The following is a 24,656-nucleotide window of genomic DNA, read 5'->3' on the forward strand; positions in this document are numbered from 1 at the left end:
CTGGTTTCTCAATCCAAGAGAAGCTTTTATGAAGGTTGATATAAATGCTTGATATAAATATACAGGTTTATGTTTACCAACTTGTTATTATGTTGACTCTTTATCTTGAATATTCTTAGACTTGATTACAAGCAGATTTACCTTAAATTATAGATGAGAGTTGCATAACACGTATCCTGACAAAATGCTGGACTGGGCCTTTCAAATTCAGGTCTTCCTGAGTCAAATCCCACCTTGTTCTCTACACATCAGGAAATGAGGCAAAATAAGCAGTTCTCAAGTGGGTTACCCATTTCTTTTTCTTACCTACTGTAAACTTTCTACAGTCTCTCAGGATTGTCAGCATGCCACTGTATTCTTTGGTTTCCTCAAAATGGGCTTTATTCTGTGAAAAAATCTTGGGTTATTGTGATACAACTGGTATTTTTTTCCAATGAAAGTGGTTCACTGTATTATAATGTCGTATAGCTGGACAGGAGTCTCCCTAGTGTGAGATAACATTCCTGGCTTGTCTGGGAGCAGAGGGGAGTATGTGACTAAGTGCTCTTTTTGGAGTGTTAAGTAGAAGACACTCCCAGGCTTTAAAACCTTTCCTCTTCCTGCTGGCTATGAAGGTGCTGATGTTGTTTGACCCAGCAGAGACCATCAGGCTCTAGGGGTGGCAGAACCATGACTTGTAAGGAACAAGAGTTCCTGATTGATCAGGAGGGGCACAGCTGCCCCACAGAGCTGGACTAATCATAGTGTATCTGTTCCATGAACAAGACTGTTTTTAAGCTAACTTATTTTTGAGTCTCTGTTACAGCAACGTAACTTTATCATACCAAATACTGTTTTCTCAACTTATTTACCAGTATGACTGTCCTTCCATTGGCCAGAAAGCTCTTTTAAGGAAAGCTAATGCCAAGTGAGCCTCTCTCCTTGACATCTCTTCCACTGTGTTCCATGCTAGACAGAACACAGAATAGGGGCTCATTACATGTTAGAGACGGGTGGGTGGGCTATCTGTATGTCTTAAGCAGTTGTAATCTGGATATTTCAGAGTACTGTTTCCCCGAGGAGAGTAGTTCTTAACAACATGTGGATCAGAAGCTCCTTTGAGAAAGTGGTAAAAAGTTCACATTTTGGACATAGATATTTCATGGGGCTCATACAAGGAATTCCCAGGGCTCCATGGATTCCTGTCAACAGCTTGGAGTCTAGGATTTTAGAGTCTGAGGTGTAAAGATCCAAAATTTAAGGCTAGAGAGGAAAGGACAGACAAAATGCATAAAGAACACATTGAACAAGAGTAAATTTGTCACCATTTATTCACCATGTGCAATAGACCTATATATTCTCAAGAAGTTAGGTCAGGTCTTAACACTTCATAACTCAGAATGCAAGATAGCCCATTTGGAAAAATTTTGATTCTCAGAGGCCTGAAGGCCCAAAATGACTGTATCTCATGAGATTTAAAAGTAAATAAAAACAGTGGGGTATTTATTTTTTAGCCTGATTAAGGAGGAAGTCCATGAATTTCTTAAGGCCCTTTGAACTTGTCTTCCATTGCTAGTCTTGGTAAATATATTCAACAGGGTCTATGTCATTGAATAAATCATTTATTAAGTTTACAAGAAACATTCCCAATACCCCTTTTCAGAGATAAAAAGGAGCTGGAAAGCTTGTACAGAGGGATGCTTATTCTTTGTCTCTGTGTCTTAACCAACCGCTCTATGCCCGTTTCCTCATAAATGGAGATAACAGTAGTTCCTATCTTATATGTTTGGGGGTGAATAACATTAAATATTTGTTAAGCATTTTGGCCAGTGCATGGCACATGGTAAATGCTCCATGTTTGGGCTATTACAATTGCTATTATTAGCATTCTTATTTCTCATGACATTTCTCAGAGGCCCAGAGGAAAAAAAAGTGGCATTTGAACCACGAAGACACACACTTGAAGTCTTGAGTTACCATTTTCTATCTTTGTGGTCTGTGTAAATTACTAACCACTGTTCCCTTATCTGTAATGTAGGCAAAAATTCATATTTTCGTGAGGACTGAGTGAAAACATAGGATTATGTGTTTATGCATATGTTTGACAAGTATAGTTTACATATATTCTTAAGAAGTTGCAAGTGCATAAATGGAAGTTCTTTTGGTTGTAAACATAAAAAAAAAAAATTCCAGATTATTTAAACAAAAAAAATTCTCTCAAAAGTTAAGTTTGCTGACCACACTTAAGCAATTACTGAACACTTTGTCCTGTCTTTTTCTTCAGTTCCTTTTCCTAATTTCTACGAAAACAAATCTGATTGATCCAGCTGGGCAGATGCCTGCATCGATCAAATATGATGGCCCAAGACAGAGGGTAAAAACATAATGGCCACACATGGCGCTCAGCCCTGAGTGGAGCTGTTCCTAGGAAAGAAGTAATAATTGAGTCCTGAAGTTGTCCCAGATGATGTCTGGGCCGTCCTTCAGTACCCATAACCCGAGTTCCCAGGGATCTCTATTAACTATATCCAAAGCTCATGTTTGTTCTTAGCCTTCTAGACATCACACCAACTTGGTCATGTCCTCCTTGGTGAAATACATTATTTTCTTGACTTTTGTGACTCTGCTCTCCTGATTTTCTCTCAAACTCACTTGTCACTCTTTAGAATCTTTTGCTGTCTCTTTTTCTCTAAAGTCTGGAATGCCTCCAGGATAAACTCACTTCTTTATTCTTCCTCCATGGGTAATCTCCAACTCATGCCATGCTGACATTAAAATATCTATTTCCAAAATTTTCAAAAATTTCTATGTCCAGTCCCCATTTGCCTTTGAATTCCAGACTCGCATATACAACTACTCACTTGACATCTACAATGGAGTGCTAAGGGGATTTAAAAATTGTCATGTTCCAGTCTCAGAAAACTCATTCTCTCCTAGAATTCTTGATTACCCAAGACCTTCATTAGCACTGCAGGGCAGTAGATAAGCACAGAACCTCTGGAGCCACACTACCTTGGGTCTAACACCAGCCGCACACTTTGCTCAATTAAAAGGAGAGAAAAGTTGCATCTAGATAATGTGGATGTTGAGCAGATGAAGTGAGTTAACGTTTCTAAAGAGCTTGGCATAGTTTCCTAAACATATAAAGGGCTCAACAAATGTTAGCTACTTGATTCTTCACCCATAAAACCTAACTCTTCAATAAATCCTTTTGACTTTCTCCTCCTAAATCTAATTCTAATAATTTCACCAGAATTATTGCAATAAGCTTTCAATTTTATTCCCTGCTTTTTTCTACTTTTGATCCCATAAAATTCATTCTCCCCATAGTGGCTAGAGTTATTAAAAATTCTAAGAGTTTCCCATGACACCATAAGAATCTGGTGCTTTCTTTTGGCCTATAAGGTCCAACATGTTCAGGTACCTGTTTAATCCCCAGCCTCATTTTTCACCCCTTTACCTTACTAATCTCCTAGCATACAGACCTTATATTCCTTGAGCACAAACTCCTCCCTGCCTTGGCCTGGAACTTTTATTCCCTGGGTTGTGGGTTCCCTTATCTAAAGCATCACGTAGTTACTATCACAGCACCTGGTCTTATTTCAAATAATTTCACAGGCCTCAGAACTTCTATTTGAAATATCTTGCTGAGTTATCAATGTGTTGATTATCTCTCTCCTCCCACTTGGATATCAGCCCCAGAAGATCAGCCTGTCTGTCTCACCGCTGTAAATAAGGCCTCTCACAGAGAAAATCCAATCATTATTTGACAAAATACTGAATGGAATCGCTTCTCTACTGCCATTATAGACACCTTCCTAACACTGGAGCCAATTATGTCAGTCCCTGCTCCGAAGCTTTCTATAACTTTTTGTCGTCTGCAAAATAAATCTAAACTTCATTGTTTGACATCCACACCCTTTACCTTCTTCTATCATAAACTTATCTTTGCCACCAGGAAGCTCATGTGGGCAGGGCCTTTGGTAGCTTGTTCTTCACCATATATTAGATGTTCTCAAAGCCTCCTACCAAATAAGCAGCACTGTATCTGCTGGGCACTTTTTAGTAAGCCGAGTTCTCAGATCTCCCCCAGAGCTAATGAAACAGAAACTGTGGGAATGGGACCAGCAATCTGTCCTTTAACAAGCCCTCTGGGTGATTCTGATGCACACTCAAGTGCTTTATGTCCTCAGTACATAATTCAGTGCTTGGCACTTGAATATGAATGAACTTGGTGGATGCTCCTTCTGTCTGCCTAGAAGGCCCTTACATCAGGCAGTGCAAGTGCCTTGCCAAAAGTCATTTGCCCTCTTCCTTTCTAATACAGCCTCAATTTTGTTAAGGTCTCCCTTTCCTCCCTGCCTTGTGCTCCAGGGAAGGCAGAGTCCCTCTCTTAGCCTCAGGAATGGGGTTCTGATTCAACCACATCAATCCTAAGGGTCCCATGTCCCCTTAGTAATGATTAATTTGGGGGGCTGGGTATACATCCAGTTGTTTGTGACTGTGAGAGCCTTTAACAATGGAGGCCAGCTTCCCCAAGGATATAATAATGATTAAGCTGAAATTGAAGTTGTTGATCAATAAAGTGTGTGTGTGCTGAGGATGGATGTGGAATCAGAGGCATTTCAGACAGAGAAAAACGGCAAAGGCCTGGAAAAAAACCAAACCAAAAAACAATGAAGAAACACAAAACAAAAGGGAGAAAAAGAATCCTCTGAGGTTGGGTTGGAGAGTTAGGTGAGGGCCAGACTTTTCAGGGCTTGGGGCCATAGCACAGATTTTTGATTTTTGTGAGGTGGGTGATCATCCAAAGGCTGTGAGCAGGTAAAAAACAAAAAGCCCCCACGGTGACTCTGGAATGGAAACTAAATACCCTATGAACAGAGGAGTTTTAGTATGACCTCAGACTAAAATCAAGGTGATCAGAAACAGTCGAAATGCAATTGTAATTCAGTAACCTGAAAATAAAGACTTGTTTGTATCTTCGTGCTTATTTTATTATCTACCTTTTTGAGACAATAAAATGGAGACCAGATAGACTGGCCCTGGAGGCTGGCTAGGAGTTTTTCTCAAGGAGAGTGATAGCAATTCTTGGGTGGATTTGGCATTTCCATTTATGGGTGAAGTGCCCTCAACTGAACCTTTCTCACCTGACTTCCTGAAGGACACCTCTACCTTGCAGTTTCCGGAGAAATGAGGGAAGAGCCCTGCTCTTTATTTCCCAGGGTTTAATCTCCTGGGCACTATGCGATCACAAACCGTAGGCTTCCAAACCTCAGTGTTCAGCTCACATTAAAAAGCATCTCTACTTCCACAGTTCTTCCTCTCTGCATTCTGAGCCGACCCTGGGTCCCTCTCTTCTTCCTTGCCAGGATCCCTCCACAGTTTCTGAACTGAGCAGAGGGAGGAGATCTGGAGGCAGGATAGGGCGATGGGCTCAGAAGGGAGCTCACCGGGGACAGAAAAGGACAGATTGGAGGCGGCAGAGCCAATCTTTATATTATGTGGCTACTCTAGTGAGAAGACAGGTGGCCGAATACAGAATTCTGTGAATTTTGCAGGTCTAGTTTGTAAAACGAGTCAGGAGAGTGGGGAGAAGACTGCATTCTTCAAACAAAAATCTAATGACCAGGAAAGAGATAAAACAAAATAAAAAGTTAGTAACTATTTTCCCCTTACTGGAGAGCTGCAGCCACCCAACATAATATGCTTGTAAAGAATCTTAGATAAAATGTTCAGCCAGGACTTGAAAGCCCTAGGCAAAGGGCTGGGGGTGAGGGAGTGTGAGGAAAAAGAATTAGATCCACACAAATGAACCTAGGCGGAAGACCCGCAAAGTTATACTAAGAAAGTGCTGGTTTTAGACAGTGGGATTTTCAAACATAACTGTGGTCTCTTGGACGTTACAGCCTGACGCTTTACATAAAACCAAGACCAGAGCTTCACAAAGCGCCGATTCCAGCCCAGAGAGCACCCTGTAGAAAGTTTATAAAGGTGACCAAGAGCTCCAAGGATTGCGGTTAGCACTAAGTGGTTTCAGTGCACGTTCGCTTTGGCAGTTGGGAAGCAACCCTCGTACGCGGAACAGTTGTCAGTAACCATATACAGTAGATTTGCCACCCGAGGATCGCTAACTTTTTAAGTACTTTGCTAAGCGTTACCCTTGACGCTAATTTAAAGCCCAGAGTTCACAAAACCGCACAAGCTAGTGCTCTGCTCTGACTGTGAAAACGTGAAATGGCTCTGAAAAGTGGCTATAAACATTTACTTGGAGCTGGTATACTTGGTGACAACCTTGGTGCCGCCAGACACAGCGTGCTTGGCCAGCTCCCCGGGCAGCAGCAGGCGTACGGCCATGTGGATTTCTCTGGAAGTGATGGTCGAGCGCTTGTTGTAACGCGCCAGGCGCGACGCTTCTCCCGCTCCCGCAGTGCGCTCCAAGATGTCATTGACGAACGAGTTCATGATGCCCATGGCCTTGCACCAGATGCCGGGTTCCGGGTGGCCCTGATTCAGCACCTTGTACATGTACACGGAGTAGCTCTCCTTACGGCTACACTTGGCGCTTCTTCCCATCTCTTTCCTGGGCCTTGGTCACTGCCTTCTTGCAGCCCTTCTTTGGGACCAGAGACTTCACTAGTTCAGGCATCGTACCGTCGATGTCTTCTGAAAGACAAGAAAACTGTGTCCGCGCCACCGGATCCTGCTTATTTGTAGGCAACGTTATGCAAATAAAGACTTAGTTATGCAATTGCTGATTCGTTCGTCTTGAGGTCTGCATGCAAATAAATCATTCCAGATATACTGTCTCACTGGTCATATCCTGAGACAGTTTGCCAGCAATCAGGCCACCTTCTTTAATCTAGTTAACCTATTTTATAATGAGTTCTGATTCGTTTATAACAATTCAGATTAGTCTGTTAATTTTAAAAACTGTAAGTCACTCTCTCCAGTGTTTTGAAATACCAAGGAGGCAAAGCTCGTGGCACGGTTAGTCTCCGATTTGCAAGGCCCGTTTACAGCTCCTGGAAAAGCTGTATCTTTACATTTGATTCCAGTGAGAGGGAAAGGAAGAACTGAGAAAAAATAGGCGATTATCCAGACAATTCCGAGTACAGTGTTTCCCACTGTACAGAAAATGCAGAAATACAGCGTAAAAACAAAGGGCAGGGAAATAAAATTACATCACTTGAAGGGAGATAAGAAAGAAAAGAATTTCGTAGCCTATATGGCTATAAACCTTCGAACTGGAAAGGAGCAAATCACATCCAGTTTAGCCACAAAGGAGGGTCAGAAATAGTTCTTCAGTCTAACTAGTGAAATGATAAAACAAACAAAAAACCCAAAAACTTACTAAAAATTAAGAACCCGGTGTTTAACACATTTATTTTAAATTTATTATTATTATTACCATCATCATCATCATCTTCATCTGAAACCGGCTTCTTAGTTAGTTCTTTCAGTACCCTCTTTCCTTTCTGCAGAGAGGTGTCCTCCCTGAATTTGACTTTTTTTCCTAACATTCCTCAGGCTCCCCAACCTTCCGCTCCCCACCCCCCGCCCCCACCGTGTTTCAGTGAAAGCTTCCTGAAATTAGTAACCTAGGTTCATAGCGCCTCCTAGTGACTTGTGAAGGCAAACATAAACACCTTCAAGAAGGAAGCATCGTGAACCCAAGTTCTCTAGATATACTGTACACAGATTGATTGTGATTTATTTATTCAGTAATTATTTAGCATCTATTACGTGCCAGGCATTCTACCAGGAACTTGGAATGTCCAAATATAAGCTTATAATAAATGTTATCAAATCGAAGAGGAAAACAGACACTATGGAGGGTCAGGCATCCAAACAAACAAGAGCTTTAGATCCCCTCTCTTTCCCTCGGGCAGTGAATTTCAGATATTGAAATTATCAGAGAGCATAAAATAACTGTTTACTGGAAGTTTGAAGAAATAAAAATGTAATAATACAATCAAGGAACAAGGGACAATCAAAACCAGGCTAAATTTAAAAAAATAATAAAATAGAACTAAAAATAAAAAAGAGCTATATTCCATAATGATAAAATAAAAATCCACTGATAAGATGTAACATTCAGGACCTTATATGCACCTGACCACACAACCACTAACTATATAAGCAACAACTGGCAGAATTAGCAAGAGAACTTCAAGTTTACAGCTGTAGGGCAAGCTTTCATATACTACTCTTATAAATTCACGTAACAAGCAGAGGAAAACATGTATGGTTATAGAAGATTTGGACAACACAATGAGCAAACTTGATCTATCTGTGATTGCTGCACTTAACACAAAGAGAATGTCCAATTTTTAAAAGCATGCATTTAATAATTTCAAAAATTCAACACCGAGTTTAGAAAAAGTCACAATGGATACAAAAAAAACAGCTTCATATATACGGCACTCTTTTATCAGCTAATTAAAGAGCAATAGAAAATATTTTTTTTAAGATAGTAAAAATAAAACAATCTTCCCATATGCTTGGAAACTAAAAGTGCACTTCTAAATACCATGGATTAGAATATCGTAAGGGAAATTATGTAATATTATGAGATAAATATGAATGAGAATAATACATATAAAATTTGTTGAATGTATCTGAAGCTGTACTAAAAGGGAAATATATAATATTATATGCATATATTAAGGAACAAGAAACACTAAAGATATGCAAACTAGGTGTTCAACAAAAAAAGCTAAAAAAAGAACAGGAAAATAAATCAAATAAAGTAGAAAGAATCAGCCTTAGAATTCTTAGAATGTGTTGTACTGTTGTGAATGATGTTCTATTTCAATTCCAGATAGGTCATTGCTAATATAAGAAAGGTCATGAATTTTTATGTGGTGCACATATTTACCAACCCTCTTGAGCTCTTATTAGAGCTCATTGTTTATAGAGTCTCATGGATTTTCACATTGACATATTATTTTAAATATGTCAACCCTGACCTGAAATTTAAAAAAATAATAATTAAAGAAAAAAATGGAGATAATCCATAAACCACAAGCTTGTTCTTTGAAAAACCTTATAACAATAGACAAACATCTAGAAAAACTAATGAGGAAAAAAAAAGAGAGTGTGTGTGTGTGTGTGTGTGTGAATAAATCATAGGAATAGAAAAGGGAAAGTAGCTACCAAAAAAGAGATATAAAGAACCACAAGAATGCTATGAATAACTTTTACAAAAAATTAAACTTAACAGAAAAGGATAATTTTCAAGAAAAAAATTAAGTAATGGGTTGAATAAACAAGTTATGATTATGGAAATATGACAGGCAGTTAAAAAAAAAAAAAGCTCTCCTGTACTCTTCAATCTAAATGATACCAAGCACAACTGGGTTTTACAGGTATTAGTGAAATTTAAGTAATTGATAAGCCCTATTTTACAGAAGCTATTTCAATAGAAAAATAGCTCTCCTTTTTTTTCTTTTGAAATTGTGTACACTTACCTAAACTGGGCAGGAACAACACAGAACGAAAACAAAGGGAGAAAGAAAGAGAGAGATGAGAGAAAATTATAGTCTCATTTTACTCATGAAATTCATTTTTTTAAAGAAAAAGCTCTAGTTGAAATGCAAGCAAATGGAAACCAAGAGACCACATTATTTAAAAAAAAAAAAATAGTATATCATATAGGGTTTACTCCAAGAATGGAGGAAAAGTTTAACATCAAATCTGCCAGTGTAAGAAATTAATAGAGAAAAACTGTTATCATTTGCATAGATACTGGGAAAATATTTGTTAGAATATGACACTCCATCTTTATAAACATTTTTAACAAACTAGAAGGATAAGGAGTAGCTACTTACTTCATAAGGAGTAGCTACAGTGAGCACAACATTTAATAGTGTAATTTTAAAATGATTCCCAAAGAGTCAAAAGAAAGACAAAATTTGGTGGTACTACTCCTATTCAACATGGCACCAAGGGTCTGGCCAATACCATGAGACAAGTACAAGTAAGAAGGGTAAGGATGCAATAAGAAAAGATGTTATCTTTATTGTCTGAAAATAATATGTCATTGTAAAAATTCATGAAAATCTATAAACAAATAATTAGACCTTACAGAGCTTAAAAGCATTGGTTGCTACATGAGCATCACATAAAAATTCATGGCCTTTCTGGAATCGAAACAGAAAAACCAGAAATCATTTACAACAGAACAACACTTTCTAAGGATTCTAAGTCCAGGAAAAAATATTCCAGATCTGTATGAATAAAACTATGAAATGCGATTGGAGGATACAAAACAAGATTCACTCAAATTAAGAGATAGATATACACTATACTATGTTTTGTGATGACTCAATATGCTAAAATGTTCATAAACTCCAAAATAACCTAAAAATTCAATGTTATGCCACAAAACAGCACTGTATTTTTGGTAAAGCACTGTAAAATTCATGTTAATGAGCAAAAATAGTGAAGATGATTCTCCGAAACAAAATAAAACAAATCAAAAAGAAAAGAAAGAAAAAAGAAATAGTGGGGCAGGGAACCTAAGAGAGGCTAGGATCATCAGACCTTGAGCTGTCAGAAACTATATTAAGCATTTGTTCAAATCTTTGTAGGCCAAGTCAAGAAGAGGGCTCAAAGTAGCCTGGCTAGTTTGCTCTAAATTTTACCTGCTATGATTGATTCGGATTGCTTAGCGTTACCAAGAGATAATGTCTCTAGTGCAATGGTTTAGAGCAGGGACCCTGGAGCTAAGCTGCTTGGGTCAGAATCCCCTTTGCCATTTATTAGAGGACATTGGATAAATTATTTTAAGCTCTAAGTGACTCAATCTATCTGGGCAAAATTGGGATAACAATAGTTCATAGGTGTGTTACGAGTATTAAAGGAGTTAACATCTGGAAAGCACTTGGAAATGTGTCTAGGTGTATGCCAAAAAAAATATTTTTTTTTAAGTAAATAAAAATAACTGGAGATGGTTGTGTGCAAACTGCACCCAGGGCTGCATTATGTTTTGCGGGCCCTATGCACTTTTGCCTTCCTGGGCCCTCTCCTCCGTAAAAATAATAAGAAAAATAATAACATTATTAAAATTATATAAACATTAAAATATTAGTATTACACAAAACGTTTTCATCGACCTAAAAGTTCATTTTTAATTCTGATTTTAGAAGAAATTAAAATATTTTCGTCAACCTCTAAGAGTACTGTGGGCCATAGGGTCTGTGTCTACCGTAGCCTAATAAATGTAGGCCCTTCGTGCATCTCAAGATGAAATTTAAAACACATATAGTTATTCAAGTGGGAAGTAATAATAATTCACACACACATACATACACACGCACTTAATCCTCACACAAAGTGCCCTAGAAATGTGCTGATAATAAACAGGAGTGGTGCAAGGAAGGTGTCCTGGGGATTAGTTATGAGGGAAAGCGTCAGCTCAGAAAAAGTCGAGAGAGGAGGAAAAAACTACCGGAGGTCTGCTGCCCTGTTCCTCGGTCTTCAAACTGCTCGGTTCCTCGTTTTAATCTGCGCATGTCCTCATGGACTGTTGGGACTCTCCAGTAACCAGGGGTAGCGGGGAGAAGCTGGGTCCGCAGACCCTGCGCATCAGCAGGTGGCTGCCACGCGAAATCTCGCGCGCGGAAGGGGCTGGCGGAAGCCTGCAGCTTACTGGAGACCCCGGGGCGGTGGCGGTGGGGGGAGCCGAAGTGACGTAACGTGGCGTATGCGTAACGTGGGGTTCTGGGAGAAGCAGCGGAACGTGAAGTTGGGTGAGACGATCCAATGAGGGAGCCGGCGTGGAGCGGCGTGGCGGGACGGCCCTTTGACAGACCCTGCGTGGGGGGGCGTGGCTACGGGCGGGAGCCGACAGAGGCCGGGCGTGGAACGCCACGTTATTCTTTCCACCCTTACGTGGCTGTACCGGAAGGAGGTGCGAATTTTCAGGACTTGACACTTCCAGTTTAAACCTCAAGGTGATTTTTCAGTTTTGTGCGGCTATTTGGTAGTATCATTTCAGGGACATCCCAAGTCGTAATTTAAAGCACAGTTCTCCAGGTGTGATCCCTGACCAGCAGCATCAGCACCACGTTGATAATTTAGAAATGCAAATTACTGGATCCTACTCCAGGTCTAGTGAATCAGAAACTGTGAGGTGGGGCCCAGCAATCTGTTTTTAAAAATCCCTCAAGGGAATTCCCTGGCAGTCCAGTGTTTAGAGCTTCGCGCTTTCACTGCCGAGGGCGCGGGTTCAGTCCCTGATTGGGGAATTAAGACCCCGCAAGCCGCGAGGCGCGGCCAAAAAAAAAGAAAAAAATCCTTCAGGTGAGAAGTAATGTGTTCCCCTTAATTCAGATGTTGAAGGTGACCTTTTAAATGTCAGCTTAGCTAAACTAAGTTTTTACCTTCGAGATCGTTAACAAAGCCAAAACAGTTCTTAGGTCTTACCCACTCAGAACTTAATGCCAGAAAATAAACTGAAATATAAATAAATTGTCTGTCCAGAAAGGGGAGCGCTTAGGAGAAGAATTTGAATCAACAATGAAAGCGGAATTTCAATTATCCATAGAGTTTATTAAATATAGCATCTCATTTACAAATGTTTTGCCATCCTTTCAGACTTCCCCCAGCAAAGGTAGTCCACGGTAAATAATGAGTTCCCAGTAATTACGCCTGTAACAGAAGTAAATTCTATTTTTATAATGTAAATAAAAATAAAATGAAAAAGATAAAACACCTTGTTTAGGCTCTTCCACTCAGGTAGTGATCTCCTTTTGATAAGTCAGTGTGCAGCAAATCAGAATGGGTAGGATTTTGGTGGGATATACACACTAATCTATCATCTCAGGCAGGTCAGACATCATACTTCATAACTTCTATGGCCAGATTCTCATTTTCAGTTACTGTTTGCATTCATTTCTTCTCTGCACTTATACCTCTCCCCTGATTGAAGAAATAAAAAAGGTTTATATGTTAGGTGCCATTTTGCCATCAACATTAATATCTGCTATACAAAGAAGAGGGTTCTGTTTACATACGCTTGTATAATGTGCTATGAGGAATCTCTGCTCCAGAGTTACCTACACTTTAGTCGTTATTAGCATTAACAGGTAATGACTCAAACCATGCTCAGTCAAGAGATATTTCTCAATAATATAATCTTTGTTCCAAATCTCCCAACTACCCTTACTGGGATGGAATTCAAATAGTTTAAAAGCTTATATTCTCTCCCTTTAGTTTTTGACCTTAAGAGTCACTCTGATTTTCATTTTAATTCAGAGATTAAGGAAAATGTAACAATTGCTAACAACTGCTAAGTGCTTACGAAATGACTATAACTGTTTTAAGAGCTTTACACAAATTATCTCAATCCTTAAAATAACTCTAAGAAGTAATGCATTATTATTACTCTCCTTGTATAGATGAAGAAAGTGAGACCCAGAAAGGCTGAGTCACTCATTCAACTGAACCATTTCAACAACCAGATCTGGCCTCTATTCCTGTTGTTGTAGACGTATGTGTATTTTAATTAATTAATTAATTATTTCGTGCTGCAAATGGTTACTGAGAGCCTACTCTGTGTCTGAAACAGTCAAGGCATTAGGGAGTCAGTAGCAAAAAAGACTAACCCTGCTCCAATGAGCTTACAGTCTTGAGAATGGGGAGCGGAAACAAATAATAAACAAATTTATGTCAATAAGTACTAAGTATAACAAAGAAGAATGAATGGAGGAAAGTAAAAAATGGGATAGGGAGGTACCATTTTACATCTGCTGGTCAGAAAAGTCTCCCAGATATGATACCATTTTGATTAATCCACTCAACCTAAAACCCAAGAAATGTGAAGAATATTTCAGTTATGTAACAGGTATTATACCCAGCTGAAATACCAAATACATGACTAAGTCTGTCCACCCACTGCCTCCCTCCTATCACAGTCTTTTATAGGCTTCTCTTTGGTCACTAGGCCCTTTCTCTCCTTTTTGTAGTAGTTTGCTTCTTCCATTCTTTTTCTGAGTCCTCATTTTCTCTCACCTTTCTTCTTTTCCCCATGCTCCTCCTCCTTCTTTCCTAAAAAAAATAGCCATAATTTGGCTGTGATATTTCTGTTGTTTTGTATTTACGAAATACAGCTTAACATTCACTGTTAAAACTTTTAAACAAAATTCTAAAGCATAACTCCTTTAGTTTTCTAAAATTACTTTTCCCTGTGCATGATGGCAAATTTCATGGTTTATGAAAGGAAGAGCCACTCAAATACTGCTTTTCATGTAAAGAAAAGGAGCCTTTTCTTCTATTTAGCACTAAATGCTCATGCCACCAACATGAAACTTTCCCCAAACTTTTCCCAAAGTTGAACTCTACCTCTCCTGAGTCTTCTTTTCCTGCAGCTAGGGTTTGGAGCGAAGTTGGGAGTATGAATCGAGACTACTGCTGAAGTTGTTCATCTGAATAAAGTACAAAAATTAGTCTTCCAAAAGAAACCTCCTTATAATTTCTGGGTTCACAGTTGATCTAAGTATGCAAAAATATGTGACAGAACAATCATAAAAAGCAAATAGTTGTAGAACTCAAGTTACAGTCGATAGATATCTAATTCAAAATTGTAAAAATACAGTTTTTCTTATGACTTTGTTCAGAATTAACCTTATCCAAGGAGGTATGGCCTTTGCCCTTTGCTGAAATGTGATCTGTAGGCCCTTGGAATGTCCTGCATGATAAGAATTATCTTTGTTTACCAGGAGGCATTGAGCTACACTGGATAGTGTAATAGGATCATTTATGTTGGGTGCTTTGGGCCATGCCATATCTGTACTCGATCCAGAGGAACTGGATACTAAAGATCCAGTCTGGACACCAAGGCTTGGGTGAGTTTCCCTAGTTGGCAATACATATTGTGTTGTCACACATTGTTGCAGGAAGGTGTTGTTAACACTCCATGACTCCACTGGGAAAGGGTTACCGGCAGCTCTGAGTTTGGAACCCTCCTAGATTATGCTCCATGTGTCTCTTCCCTTTGCTGATTTTGCTTTGTGTTCTTTTGCTATAATAAACCCTAACCTTGAGTATAATAGCTTTTAGTGAGTTCTGTGAGTCCTTCTAATAAATTATCTAATCTGAGGGTAGTTTTGGAGAGACCTCTGAACCCTGAAGTTGGTGTCAGATGTGTGAGTGCAGCCTTATGGACTGTTCTTAGCTTTGCACTATGTCAAAATGGTATTATTATTATTATTATTTTTATATGCAGTTTTTATGTTTTTAATATTTATTTATTTGGTTACACCAGGTCTTTGTTGTGGCAGGTGGGCTCCTTAGTTGGGACTTGTTGAGTTGCAGCACACAGGCTCCTTAGTTGCGGCATGCATGTGGGACCTAGTTCCCTGACCAGGGATCGAACCCAGTCCCCCTGCACTGGGAGCGTGGAGTCTTATCCACTGCGCCAGCAGGGAAGTCCTACAATGGTATTAATATTACTATATTTTTTTATCACTCAAAAATTAGGATGATTTTTTTTGCCTTAATTTAATGAATTTGGTAGTTCCCACATGAGCCTAAGTCTATTCACCTAACTGCAGATTTCCAAAGAGTGATAAACACTTGTTTGGGCCTTAGTGAAAGATAAAGGGAAATGAAAGCAATTAACTGTAAGCTTCCTTGACGATCTTACAAAACTGAGGGCTCCTGGAAGTCAAGGACAACCTTATTTCTCTTTGTATCTGCAGTGCCCATGCCAGTGACTAGCCCAGACACATTCAATGACTATCTCTTAAATAAATTGATTTATAAATAAATATGCTAACTACTGCCATGGTACAATTTGCTAGGACATTTTGACACACATCAAGAATCTCCTTATAAACCTTCATAACTGAATTCTTCAGTTTAGTTTCTTCTTTTACAGAGTTTCTGCAAACTCTTAATCTGTTACCTTACACTTTAAACATTGTATTTTTTTACTCATCATCAATCTTCACTCCTATATTTTAAATAAATGTTTATGTTACCTTTAATTTCTTGTCAATTTTAAATTTCATTACTATTTTCTATATTATTATTTTCTCGTATTTTCTTTTTTATTTTAATTTATTTATTTTTGGCTGTGTTGGGTCTTCCTTGCCGTGCGGGGGCTTCTCATTCCGGTGGCTTCTCCCGTTGCGGAGCACCGGCTCTAAGCGCGCGGGCTTCAGCAGTTGTGGCTCGCGGGCTGTAGAGCGCAGGCTCAGCAGTTGTGGCGCATGGGCCTAGTTGCTCCGTGGCATGTGGGATCTTCCCGGACCAGGGCTCGAACCCGTGTGCCCTGCACCGGCAGGCGGACTCCCAACCATTGCGCCACCAGGGAAGCCCTATTTTCTCCTATTTTCATATGCCACAGTATTTTCTGAAATTTTAATTTTTTACTATATTTATTTTCTTCTTTGTTTTCTTTTTCAAAAAGACCAAACGTATTAGTTTGTTGGACATTCCAAAACAATCGTGCACCAGAGATTTGCTTTCCTGATTGCAGTTTAGGATTTCTCAGATGAATTAATTCAATTCATTCAATATTTTAAAAAGTACCTGCTATGTGCTGAGAGAATGTTTTATTTAACTGCAGAGGCCGCTATTTTGTCCTTTACAATCTCAGAGAAAAGTCCATCAGGACATCATGTGGGAGTTTTATTGACTTTGTCTCTGTGGATAGTGGTCTATTATAGTCTAAGTTGCTGGAATTCCTAAAAATCTACTAAGTATAAAGGTATTAAGTTCAGGTGATTTTACAACTTACTTCTATCTAATCTTTAAAGCAAAAATACTTTTTACATTCAAGTATTTAAAGCATAAAAAGAATGATGTGGTGGTTTTAAAATATGTCCACAAATTTTTAAAATATCCTTACCTCAAAAGTGGATTCTAATTCCCCTTCTGAATATATGCTAGGTTTAAGTGACTTGCTTCTAATGAATAGAAAGTGGCAGAAGCATCAGTGTGTGATGTTCGAAACTAGGTCGCAGAAGGCATTCCTGACACTCTCTCTTTCTCTCTATAATTTCTCTTTCTGTGGGATAACAGCTACCGTGTTTTGAAGACAGTCATTTAGCCCTCCAGAGAGGTCCATGTGGCAAGGAGCGGAGTTCCTCCTGCCACCAGCCACCAGGAACTTGTCTGGCATCCAAGATGGCATTCAAGCCATCTTGGAAGGGAATCCTCCAGCTACAGTCTGGAGCCTATGCTCCAGATGACTGCAGCCTATGCTTACATCTTGACTTCAACCTCCCGAGAGACCCTGAGTCATAACCACCCAGCTAAGTCACTTCTGGATTCCTGATCACAGAAACTGAATGAGATAATAAATGTTCATTGATTTAAGCTGCTCAGTTTGGGGATAATTTATTATACAGCAGTAAGTAATAAAGGAGAGCCCTACAGTGAAGTTTATGAAGCTACCATAACCTTAAGGACAAAATCTGATGAAGGTAAACCCAAAAGAGAAAATCATAGAATGATTTTATGTATGAATAGTAGAGATTTTTTAAATCCATGTAAAATATTAAAATTTATCCAGCCATTATTTAAGATAATAATACAACATGACCAAATAAGATTTGTCCTAGGACTGGAAGCATGGATTAACATTAGAAAATCTACATGTACTTTATTGCAAAAGGTTAAAGGAAAGGAGAAAAAGGACATTATTTCATCAGATGACAAAACTTCATAAATCATTCCTAATAAAAACTCTTAAAAAAGAATTAAAAGGAAACTACATCAATACAATAAAGACTACTCTCACACACACACACAGGTATTATTATAAATAATGAACTACCAAAGCTATTTCCATGAAAAGGAGGAAAAAGATGGTGGCATCTAATAGCATGTCTAATATGAAACAGTTTGTGATTTTAGTTAACACAATAACAAGATAAAAGAGATTAAGAGAAATTGTTATTGGAAAGAATATCAAAGATTTTTTATTTGCTAATGATAGTATTATATGCAATGAAAATCAAGATAGTCCATTAAATATGGATTAGCATTAACAGAATTTTTAGCTAGATACAAAATGCATGTAAATAATCAATCACTCAAGTCCCCTCCCCCCAAGAATTTCAAACAGTGCTTTGGTCTGATGCCATGTGTCCACACGGATTAGAAGGCACAACCCTATGAAAATCAGCATTATATTTGTTGTAAGAATGTATATGGCTTAGTTTAGTGTCACACAGTAACCCTTTCTGTTGTATCATTTTTCACTACATTTATTTTTCATTGTATGAGTAATCCATCAATTCTAAAAAACTGTCAGCCATGATCATTTAAATCTCACATCTGCATCATTTTCTGCGTGTCCTGCTACTATGATTAGATGCATGCCAGACAATTTTACTACTAATTCCAGATCTCTTAAACTCACTTTGGCATTCCTCTCTTTTCATTTTGGATAATTCCTTGTGATCTGGTTATATAATTCATGAAAATTCTTCAGCTGGGTCCAGTTGGCTATTAAAATCATCCAGGGCTTCCCTGTTGGTGCAGTGGTTGAGAGTCTGCCTGCCAATGCAGGGGACACGGGTTCGAGCCCTGGTCTGGGAGAATCCCGCATGCCGCGGAGCAACTGGGCCCGTAAGCCACAATTGCTGAGCCTGCGCGTCTGGAGCCTGCGCTCCGCAACAAGAGAGGCCGTGATAGTGAGAGGCCCGCGCACCGCGATGAAGAGTGGCCCCCGCTTGCCACGACTAGAGAAAGCCCTCGCACAGAGACGAGGACCCAACACAGCCATAAATAAATAAATTAAATAAAAAAAATCATCCAGTAAGCTTTTCAGTTGTTATAATTTTATATGTATATATATAATTTGTTATATATATAATTTTATATGTATTATATAAATTTATGTTTATATATTTATATATATTATATATAATTATATATGTAATTTATTATAGAATAGTAACATTTGTTTCTATAGAAAACAAATAGAAATTCTGGAAATAAATGCATATATATTTCTAGAATTTCTATTTGTTTTTTTCAAATCTATGTGATAATTCTTTGTATTGTCTTAATCCCGCACATATTTTTTTTTTTTTTAAGATATTAAAGTTAGTCACTTGAAGTCTCTATCTGTTAATTTGTGCTTTTGTTTTCATTGTCTATTGCTCTTGGTCATGGTGCCTTGTTTCATGGTGTGTTTGGTTAATTTTGGTTGTGAAGCTGCTAATTCATTTTCTTGGATATTTATCTGTGAAGATTTATTGAGGCCTAAAATGAAGCTTATTCTTCCAGAGAGGATTTGTATTTGCTTTTACCAGGTGCTCAGGGGCACCAAACCAGTTTGGGATATCCCTAAATTAAATTCTCAGCCTGGGTGTCTTGAATCCTTGTGGTACTAAAGCCGAAACAAATAAGTATGAAGTCTGGCTTGTAGTCCAAATTCTCAGCCGTGGAATCTACTCAGCACCAAGGTTCAGGGCAGACTCTTTGCCATCATCTATGCTGTGTTTGTGTGTTTATTTCTAGTTCATTTTGGTCTGGTGTCTCAGCTTCACTGGGAAAGTGTTCTTATCATGCTCTCCACCATGGCCAGGCATCACATAACATCCTAAAAAACGAAGCGCAGGTTTGGGTGAAGTCAGCTGTGGTGCTTGGGGTTTCACGTGGGCCAAGCCCCTGGGACCGAGAGTTCCTTACTTTTGTGGTGGCTCTTCGTTACTTTTATAAATTAAAAAAAATATTATTCTGGATTTTAATCGTTCATCCAAGTACCCAGCTTGCCATATTATGTAAAATCTATCCCCATAATCCATGAATCCCTGTTTCTTTGGGAGATCGTGAGAACCCTAGAGTTTCTAAATTCATTCCTCCCTCAGTCAACAATACCCTCCACCTAAATTTTCCATCTCAACCAGCACTTCATTCCCAGCCCAGCCTCATCTACCTGGCAATTTTTCTTGGTGATCTCTGACTATTGATTCCTTTCCTCCCGGCCACTCCCTCCCGGCCCCTCTGAACCTCTTTTCAGAGATTTATCTTCCCGACAAAATCTATTCCGCAGCAGTGAAAACCCTTACCCCTATCCTACCTAGTGCAGCAAAAGCCACATCCTGCCAGAAAGGGCTTTCCTTCTCATTCTACTTCCTCTCCATCCTTGACGCTCGGGGACATCCGGGAAAGCGGAGAGGGTGCTGAAAATGGGGCCTCACACCTTAATCAGGCGCCTTAACTGATTGAGTACTGTGCTTCCCTCTTGTGACCCAGAGGACTTTAAAGCTGAATGCTGCCCCCAAAGGACTATATATTAAATGTGACTTTCTGGGAAAGAAGATATAGTAGCTGACAGGGTTTGAAGGCTTCCCTTTCCCTTTCCTCGGTGCCTTTAGGATAGTGTAGGCTCCTCCTCTCCCTCCCCCACCCGCTGCTCAGAGCCTCAAGCAGAAACTGCACCAATTACAAAGCAAGAAAACCAGAAAAACCTGTGTAACATTTCAGTGAAAACTCCCATTTTCTTCAGCATTTTTTCCAGAAATACATGTCTATATGTTTTTTTTTTAAAAAAGGGAAAGAGAAATGGAAAAGCTCTGAGCAGAATGAAGTTATCAGAGCATGCTCTTTCGTGCTCTGGGTAAGGGGTCATCGCCAAATTCTGGATCAACCTCAGGATCAACTTGGAGACCTACGCACGAAGAGGAAAGCTGTACACTTGAAATGGCATTTTCAGTGCAAATTGATATCTGGTAATGTGGTATCGTGGTTCTATAGAAATGTACTTGCCCATAGTGAGCGCGCAATTAACGGCACATGTTGTTATTTTCTAAGTTCCTCATAAATATTTTCAACGCGATTGTATTAGAATATTAAAGAACAGTAGCGAAGCTTTAAATTTGGCAGGAGACATCCGAAAATAGCCTTTGGAATGAAAGGATTACAACTCATCTGCTGAAAGCATGCGTGGCTCTTAAAAGAGCCTTTGGGGTTAGGTGTAAAGACGCTTACTTGGCAAGTTTACTTGGAGCTGGTGTACTTGGTGACAGCCTTGGTGCCCTCAGACACGGCGTGCTTGGCCAGCTCCCCGGGCAGCAGCAGGCGCACGGCAGTCTGGATCTCTCTGGACGTGATGGTCGAGCGCTTGTTGTAATGCGCCAAGCGCGACGCCTCGCCCGCGATGCGCTCGAAGATGTCGTTGACGAACGAGTTCATGATGCCCATGGCCTTGGACGAGATGCCGGTGTCTGGGTGGACCTGCTTCAGCACCTTGTACACGTACACGGAGTAACTCTCCTTGCGACTGCGCTTGCGCTTCTTGCCATCCTTCTTCTGCGCCTTGGTTACCGCCTTCTTGGAGCCCTTCTTCGGGGCCGGAGCGGACTTGGTGGGTTCAGGCATTGTAGCGTCAAAAATTCGAACACTAACGCTCACACACACCTGGGAAAAGAATCGCCCCCGCTGAGGCCACATTTACTTATAGACGCGGTATTCAAATTAGGTTAGTAAGATTTCGCTCATGATTGGATTAATTTTATTGTGGCGTCACAAACAGGAATGTAAATGATACTAGCAGGTCTACCTTTTCATTGGCTGTTTAGTTAGTGTGCTTTGACCCAATCAGAGGGGCCTAGACTAGACTACCCATAGCTAGTACAAATAGCCTTTTGAAGCACCTGCACGGTATATTTCACAGCAAGTAGATGAAAAGAAGTGAGAACACGCTAGCTTTAAGTTTATAACTGAAAGCAACTTCTCTTTTTCTCTGGATAACTTCGTGCATTGGTCCGGGCCCCGCAACTAGTCGCCGTGTTAATGTCCAGCTGGGGCTCGTGGACAAGCTCGATAAACGCATTACCCCGCGCCTTGGGCAGCTAACCAATAAGCAACCACCACCTGCACGTAACGTGCTGGGCTGGGTCACCCTCTTAAAAGTTCACAATCCTTAACCTCTTCGCTCTCCATCAGAAGTCCTGATGATTTTTGTTACTTATTTAAAAACCATGATGCTTAAAATACCTGGGAGTATTTTTCCCGCAAACATGCCAATTTTGCCTGTCGGCATGTCCTTGTTAACCAAAGAAAATGCAAGTGGCTCATTAAATGATAAACCATCTCTTTCATGCAATGGAGTAAACATTTAAATTTCACTTTAGTGGTCTCCAGACACCTACAGAACGCAGTGCCTGGTATACTGGGGGGAGAGTTCCTGCCCCTAAGTTTGTGCTCTCCCTTACCGCGCCCTTTGGGGCGAAGTGGGGGGCCAACTTCCAACCAGCGATCTCCAATCCCTCCGCACCCTGGAACCTAAAACAAGATGCTTACGCTCAGGCCTGTTCCCTGGTCAGTCTAATCACGCTGTTACCAGTTTCCTAAAGGGACTGTCACGTTGTACTACAGCCGCTGCCATCAAGACCCACCCTGGGGAAGACTGCCCCTCACTTGCTGCCTTTTTCTCCCAGCCACGCCCCCTTAATAATGTGCCAACAGCTCTTTTCCTGATATCTTTGGGTGGCTCTGAAAAGAGCCTTTGGGTTGTGTCGAGCTTCTAAGCCTTAGGCCAAAGGAACTTCCTATTTCTTCTTGGCTGCTGCCTTCTTTGGCTTGGCTGCCTTAGGTTTGGCGGGTTTAGGTTTAGCCGCCTTGGGTTTCACCGCCTTAGCTTTCGCTGGGCTCTTAGGCGCCTTCTTCGGCTTGGCTGTTTTCGCTTTTTTCGGACTTTTTGCTTTTTTGGCTCCTGCAGCGGCGACAGGCTTCTTCGCCTTCTTTGGGGTCTTCTTGGCGCTCTTCTTGGGGGTGGCCGCCCCCGTCGCCTTCTTGGGCTTCTTAGCTCCTCCTGCGGGCTTTTTGGGCTTGGCCGCGCCCGCCTTCTTGGCTTTGGGCTTAGCCTCCCCGGTGGCCGCCCTCTTGTTGAGCTTGAAAGAACCCGAGGCGCCGGTGCCCTTGGTCTGTACCAAAGTGCCCTTGCTCACCAGGCTCTTGAGACCCAGCTTGATACGACTGTTATTCTTCTCCACATCGTACCCCGCGGCCGCCAGCGCCTTTTTGAGCGCAGCCAGAGACACGCCGCTGCGCTCCTTGGAGGCGGCGACAGCCTTGGTGATGAGCTCGGACACCGGGGGCCCGGACGCCTTGCGCTTTGCAGCACCTGCAGCCTTACGGGCCTTCTTTTTCACCGGCGTCTTCTCGGCAGGGGCCGGTGCAGCAGGCGCGGCGGGCGCAGTCTCGGACATGTTGAAGGCGGGTGTTGGGAAAGCAACTCGAGCCGGAAGCAGAGGCACTGGCCGGGACTCGGGCCGCGCCGCTGCGCCCGCCCGTTTATATAGGGCGGAGCTGCGCCGTGATTGGTGCGCTGTCCAGCCCGCCTCGCTGGCAGCCTCAGAGTGTCCTCTCGGATCCCGAGTTGTGTTTGTTACACCTCAAAAAATGCCAAAAATATCAAAATTCTCTGCACTGAATTGCCCGATTTTTCCCAGAAAATGATCCCCGAAGTCTCAGGCTTCACTCAGGTCTCAAATTATGAGGAAAGCACAAAACCTTATGCCAAAACCCAGCAATATTTCCCGCCGTGCTTGTCAAATTTCAACTCAGAGAAACAAAACTTTCTATTTTCTTCGTAAATTATAAACCGATCTTTAACTGTGGAGTTTTCTGACCTCTCAAATATGATTCTCCAAGTGGTTAGGTTCTTATAGGTCCAAAAAGCATGTAACTGGCATTAGGATTTTTATTACAAATCTGCACTTAAGTGAGGGAAGTAACACAGGCTCCTCTGAGAGTCCTGCCTATTGAGCCGAGGGCATTTGAGTTCATCAAACTGGTTTAGTTTAATGCTAAACAAATTATTGCCCATATGAGGTTAAATGTTGGACCCCTGGGACATCAACGTATGCAGCCATGGTTTTATTTCTGTCTGCTGCGTCTGGGTTTTTAAACAATTCCTTAGGATATTTCTTTTCCTGTCTGCTCCCAGGGGTTGGGGGAGGGGCGGTTGCTTCTCCTCCTCTGGACAACTGCTCCATGAGTTTAGATACCTTGAATTCAGGATATTTGGGAAGGAAAGGGAGTCCAAAACACAGGATACACAGATGGAAAAGGATTAATTTTCAAATAACACGCAGATGTTTTCTGTGAAGTCACTGGAAGCGGAGGTGCACTTGGAAGAATTTGTTTGCAGTCTTGCTGAGTTCTTTTGGCAAATGCTTCAGGGTCAAATAGAAATATACGCTATAGAATTGGAATTCAAGCGTTGATCATAAGGGGAACTAAATGGAAACTGTAGATTATAACATATCTATTCCCTTTACCGGAGAAACCCAGACCCTGTTATCACTGAATAACTGATGAATGACTAGTCCACACAGCAAATATGGCTTCACTCATGAAGATTATGGCCCTATGCTTCCCGGAGCTCCATCAAAAAGAAAACAAGTTCCGTGTAGGATCGAATGAGAAGTTCAGATTTCCAGCTCGGAAGCAGAGCTTTGAGGGACCATCCACGTTAAGTTTTTGTCCTCTGAAGACATCCTTTGCAAGGTCTTTGAAAAAGTGGTTTTATTTAGGTAGTACATATTGGCAATCACCAAAGTGTACACGTTGGCAATGAAAACCCAACTAAAGGAATTATTCCTGGAAAATGATCTGGATGGAATTGTCTTTAAAAACTGCAAGCCATGTACTTGAAATTTTGGCCAGCGCTATAAGGTGATAGGATACAATTCTGTGGGTGT

At 40.6% G+C, this 24,656-nt stretch overlaps 2 protein-coding genes and 1 pseudogene across 4 annotated transcripts; all 3 read right to left on the reverse strand.

Annotated features, from left to right (window-relative positions):
* Positions 1–1,292: 1,292 nt before the first annotated feature.
* On the reverse strand, positions 1,293–6,640 carry LOC137772839 (histone H2B type 1-L-like; annotated as a pseudogene).
* Positions 6,641–12,516: 5,876 nt separating this feature from the next.
* On the reverse strand, positions 12,517–21,554 carry LOC137773086 (histone H2B type 1-M-like). Of its 3 annotated transcripts, XM_068557484.1 has the most exons (3): positions 20,938–21,554; positions 13,999–14,034; positions 12,517–12,906 (listed from the first exon to the last, which is right to left on the reverse strand). In XM_068557484.1, exon 1 carries the CDS (start codon positions 21,397–21,399, stop codon positions 20,947–20,949), a length of 453 nt encoding a protein of 150 aa, XP_068413585.1. In that variant the 5' UTR covers positions 21,400–21,554; the 3' UTR covers positions 12,517–12,906; positions 13,999–14,034; positions 20,938–20,946. The 3 variants fall into 3 exon arrangements, with proteins under 3 accessions (XP_068413585.1, XP_068413583.1, XP_068413586.1); XM_068557482.1 differs by lacking the exon at positions 13,999–14,034 and having other exon boundaries at positions 20,938–21,486; XM_068557485.1 differs by lacking the exons at positions 12,517–12,906; positions 13,999–14,034 and adding an exon at positions 18,987–19,546.
* Positions 21,444–23,207, reverse strand: H1-4 (H1.4 linker histone, cluster member). The gene has a single exon (XM_068557481.1). It carries the CDS (start codon positions 23,157–23,159, stop codon positions 22,500–22,502), a length of 660 nt encoding a protein of 219 aa, XP_068413582.1. The 5' UTR covers positions 23,160–23,207; the 3' UTR covers positions 21,444–22,499.
* Positions 23,208–24,656: the final 1,449 nt, after the last annotated feature.

The sequence above is a fragment of the Eschrichtius robustus genome, chromosome 12, assembly GCF_028021215.1.
Source record: "Eschrichtius robustus isolate mEscRob2 chromosome 12, mEscRob2.pri, whole genome shotgun sequence".
Lineage (NCBI taxonomy): Eukaryota > Metazoa > Chordata > Mammalia > Artiodactyla > Eschrichtiidae > Eschrichtius > Eschrichtius robustus.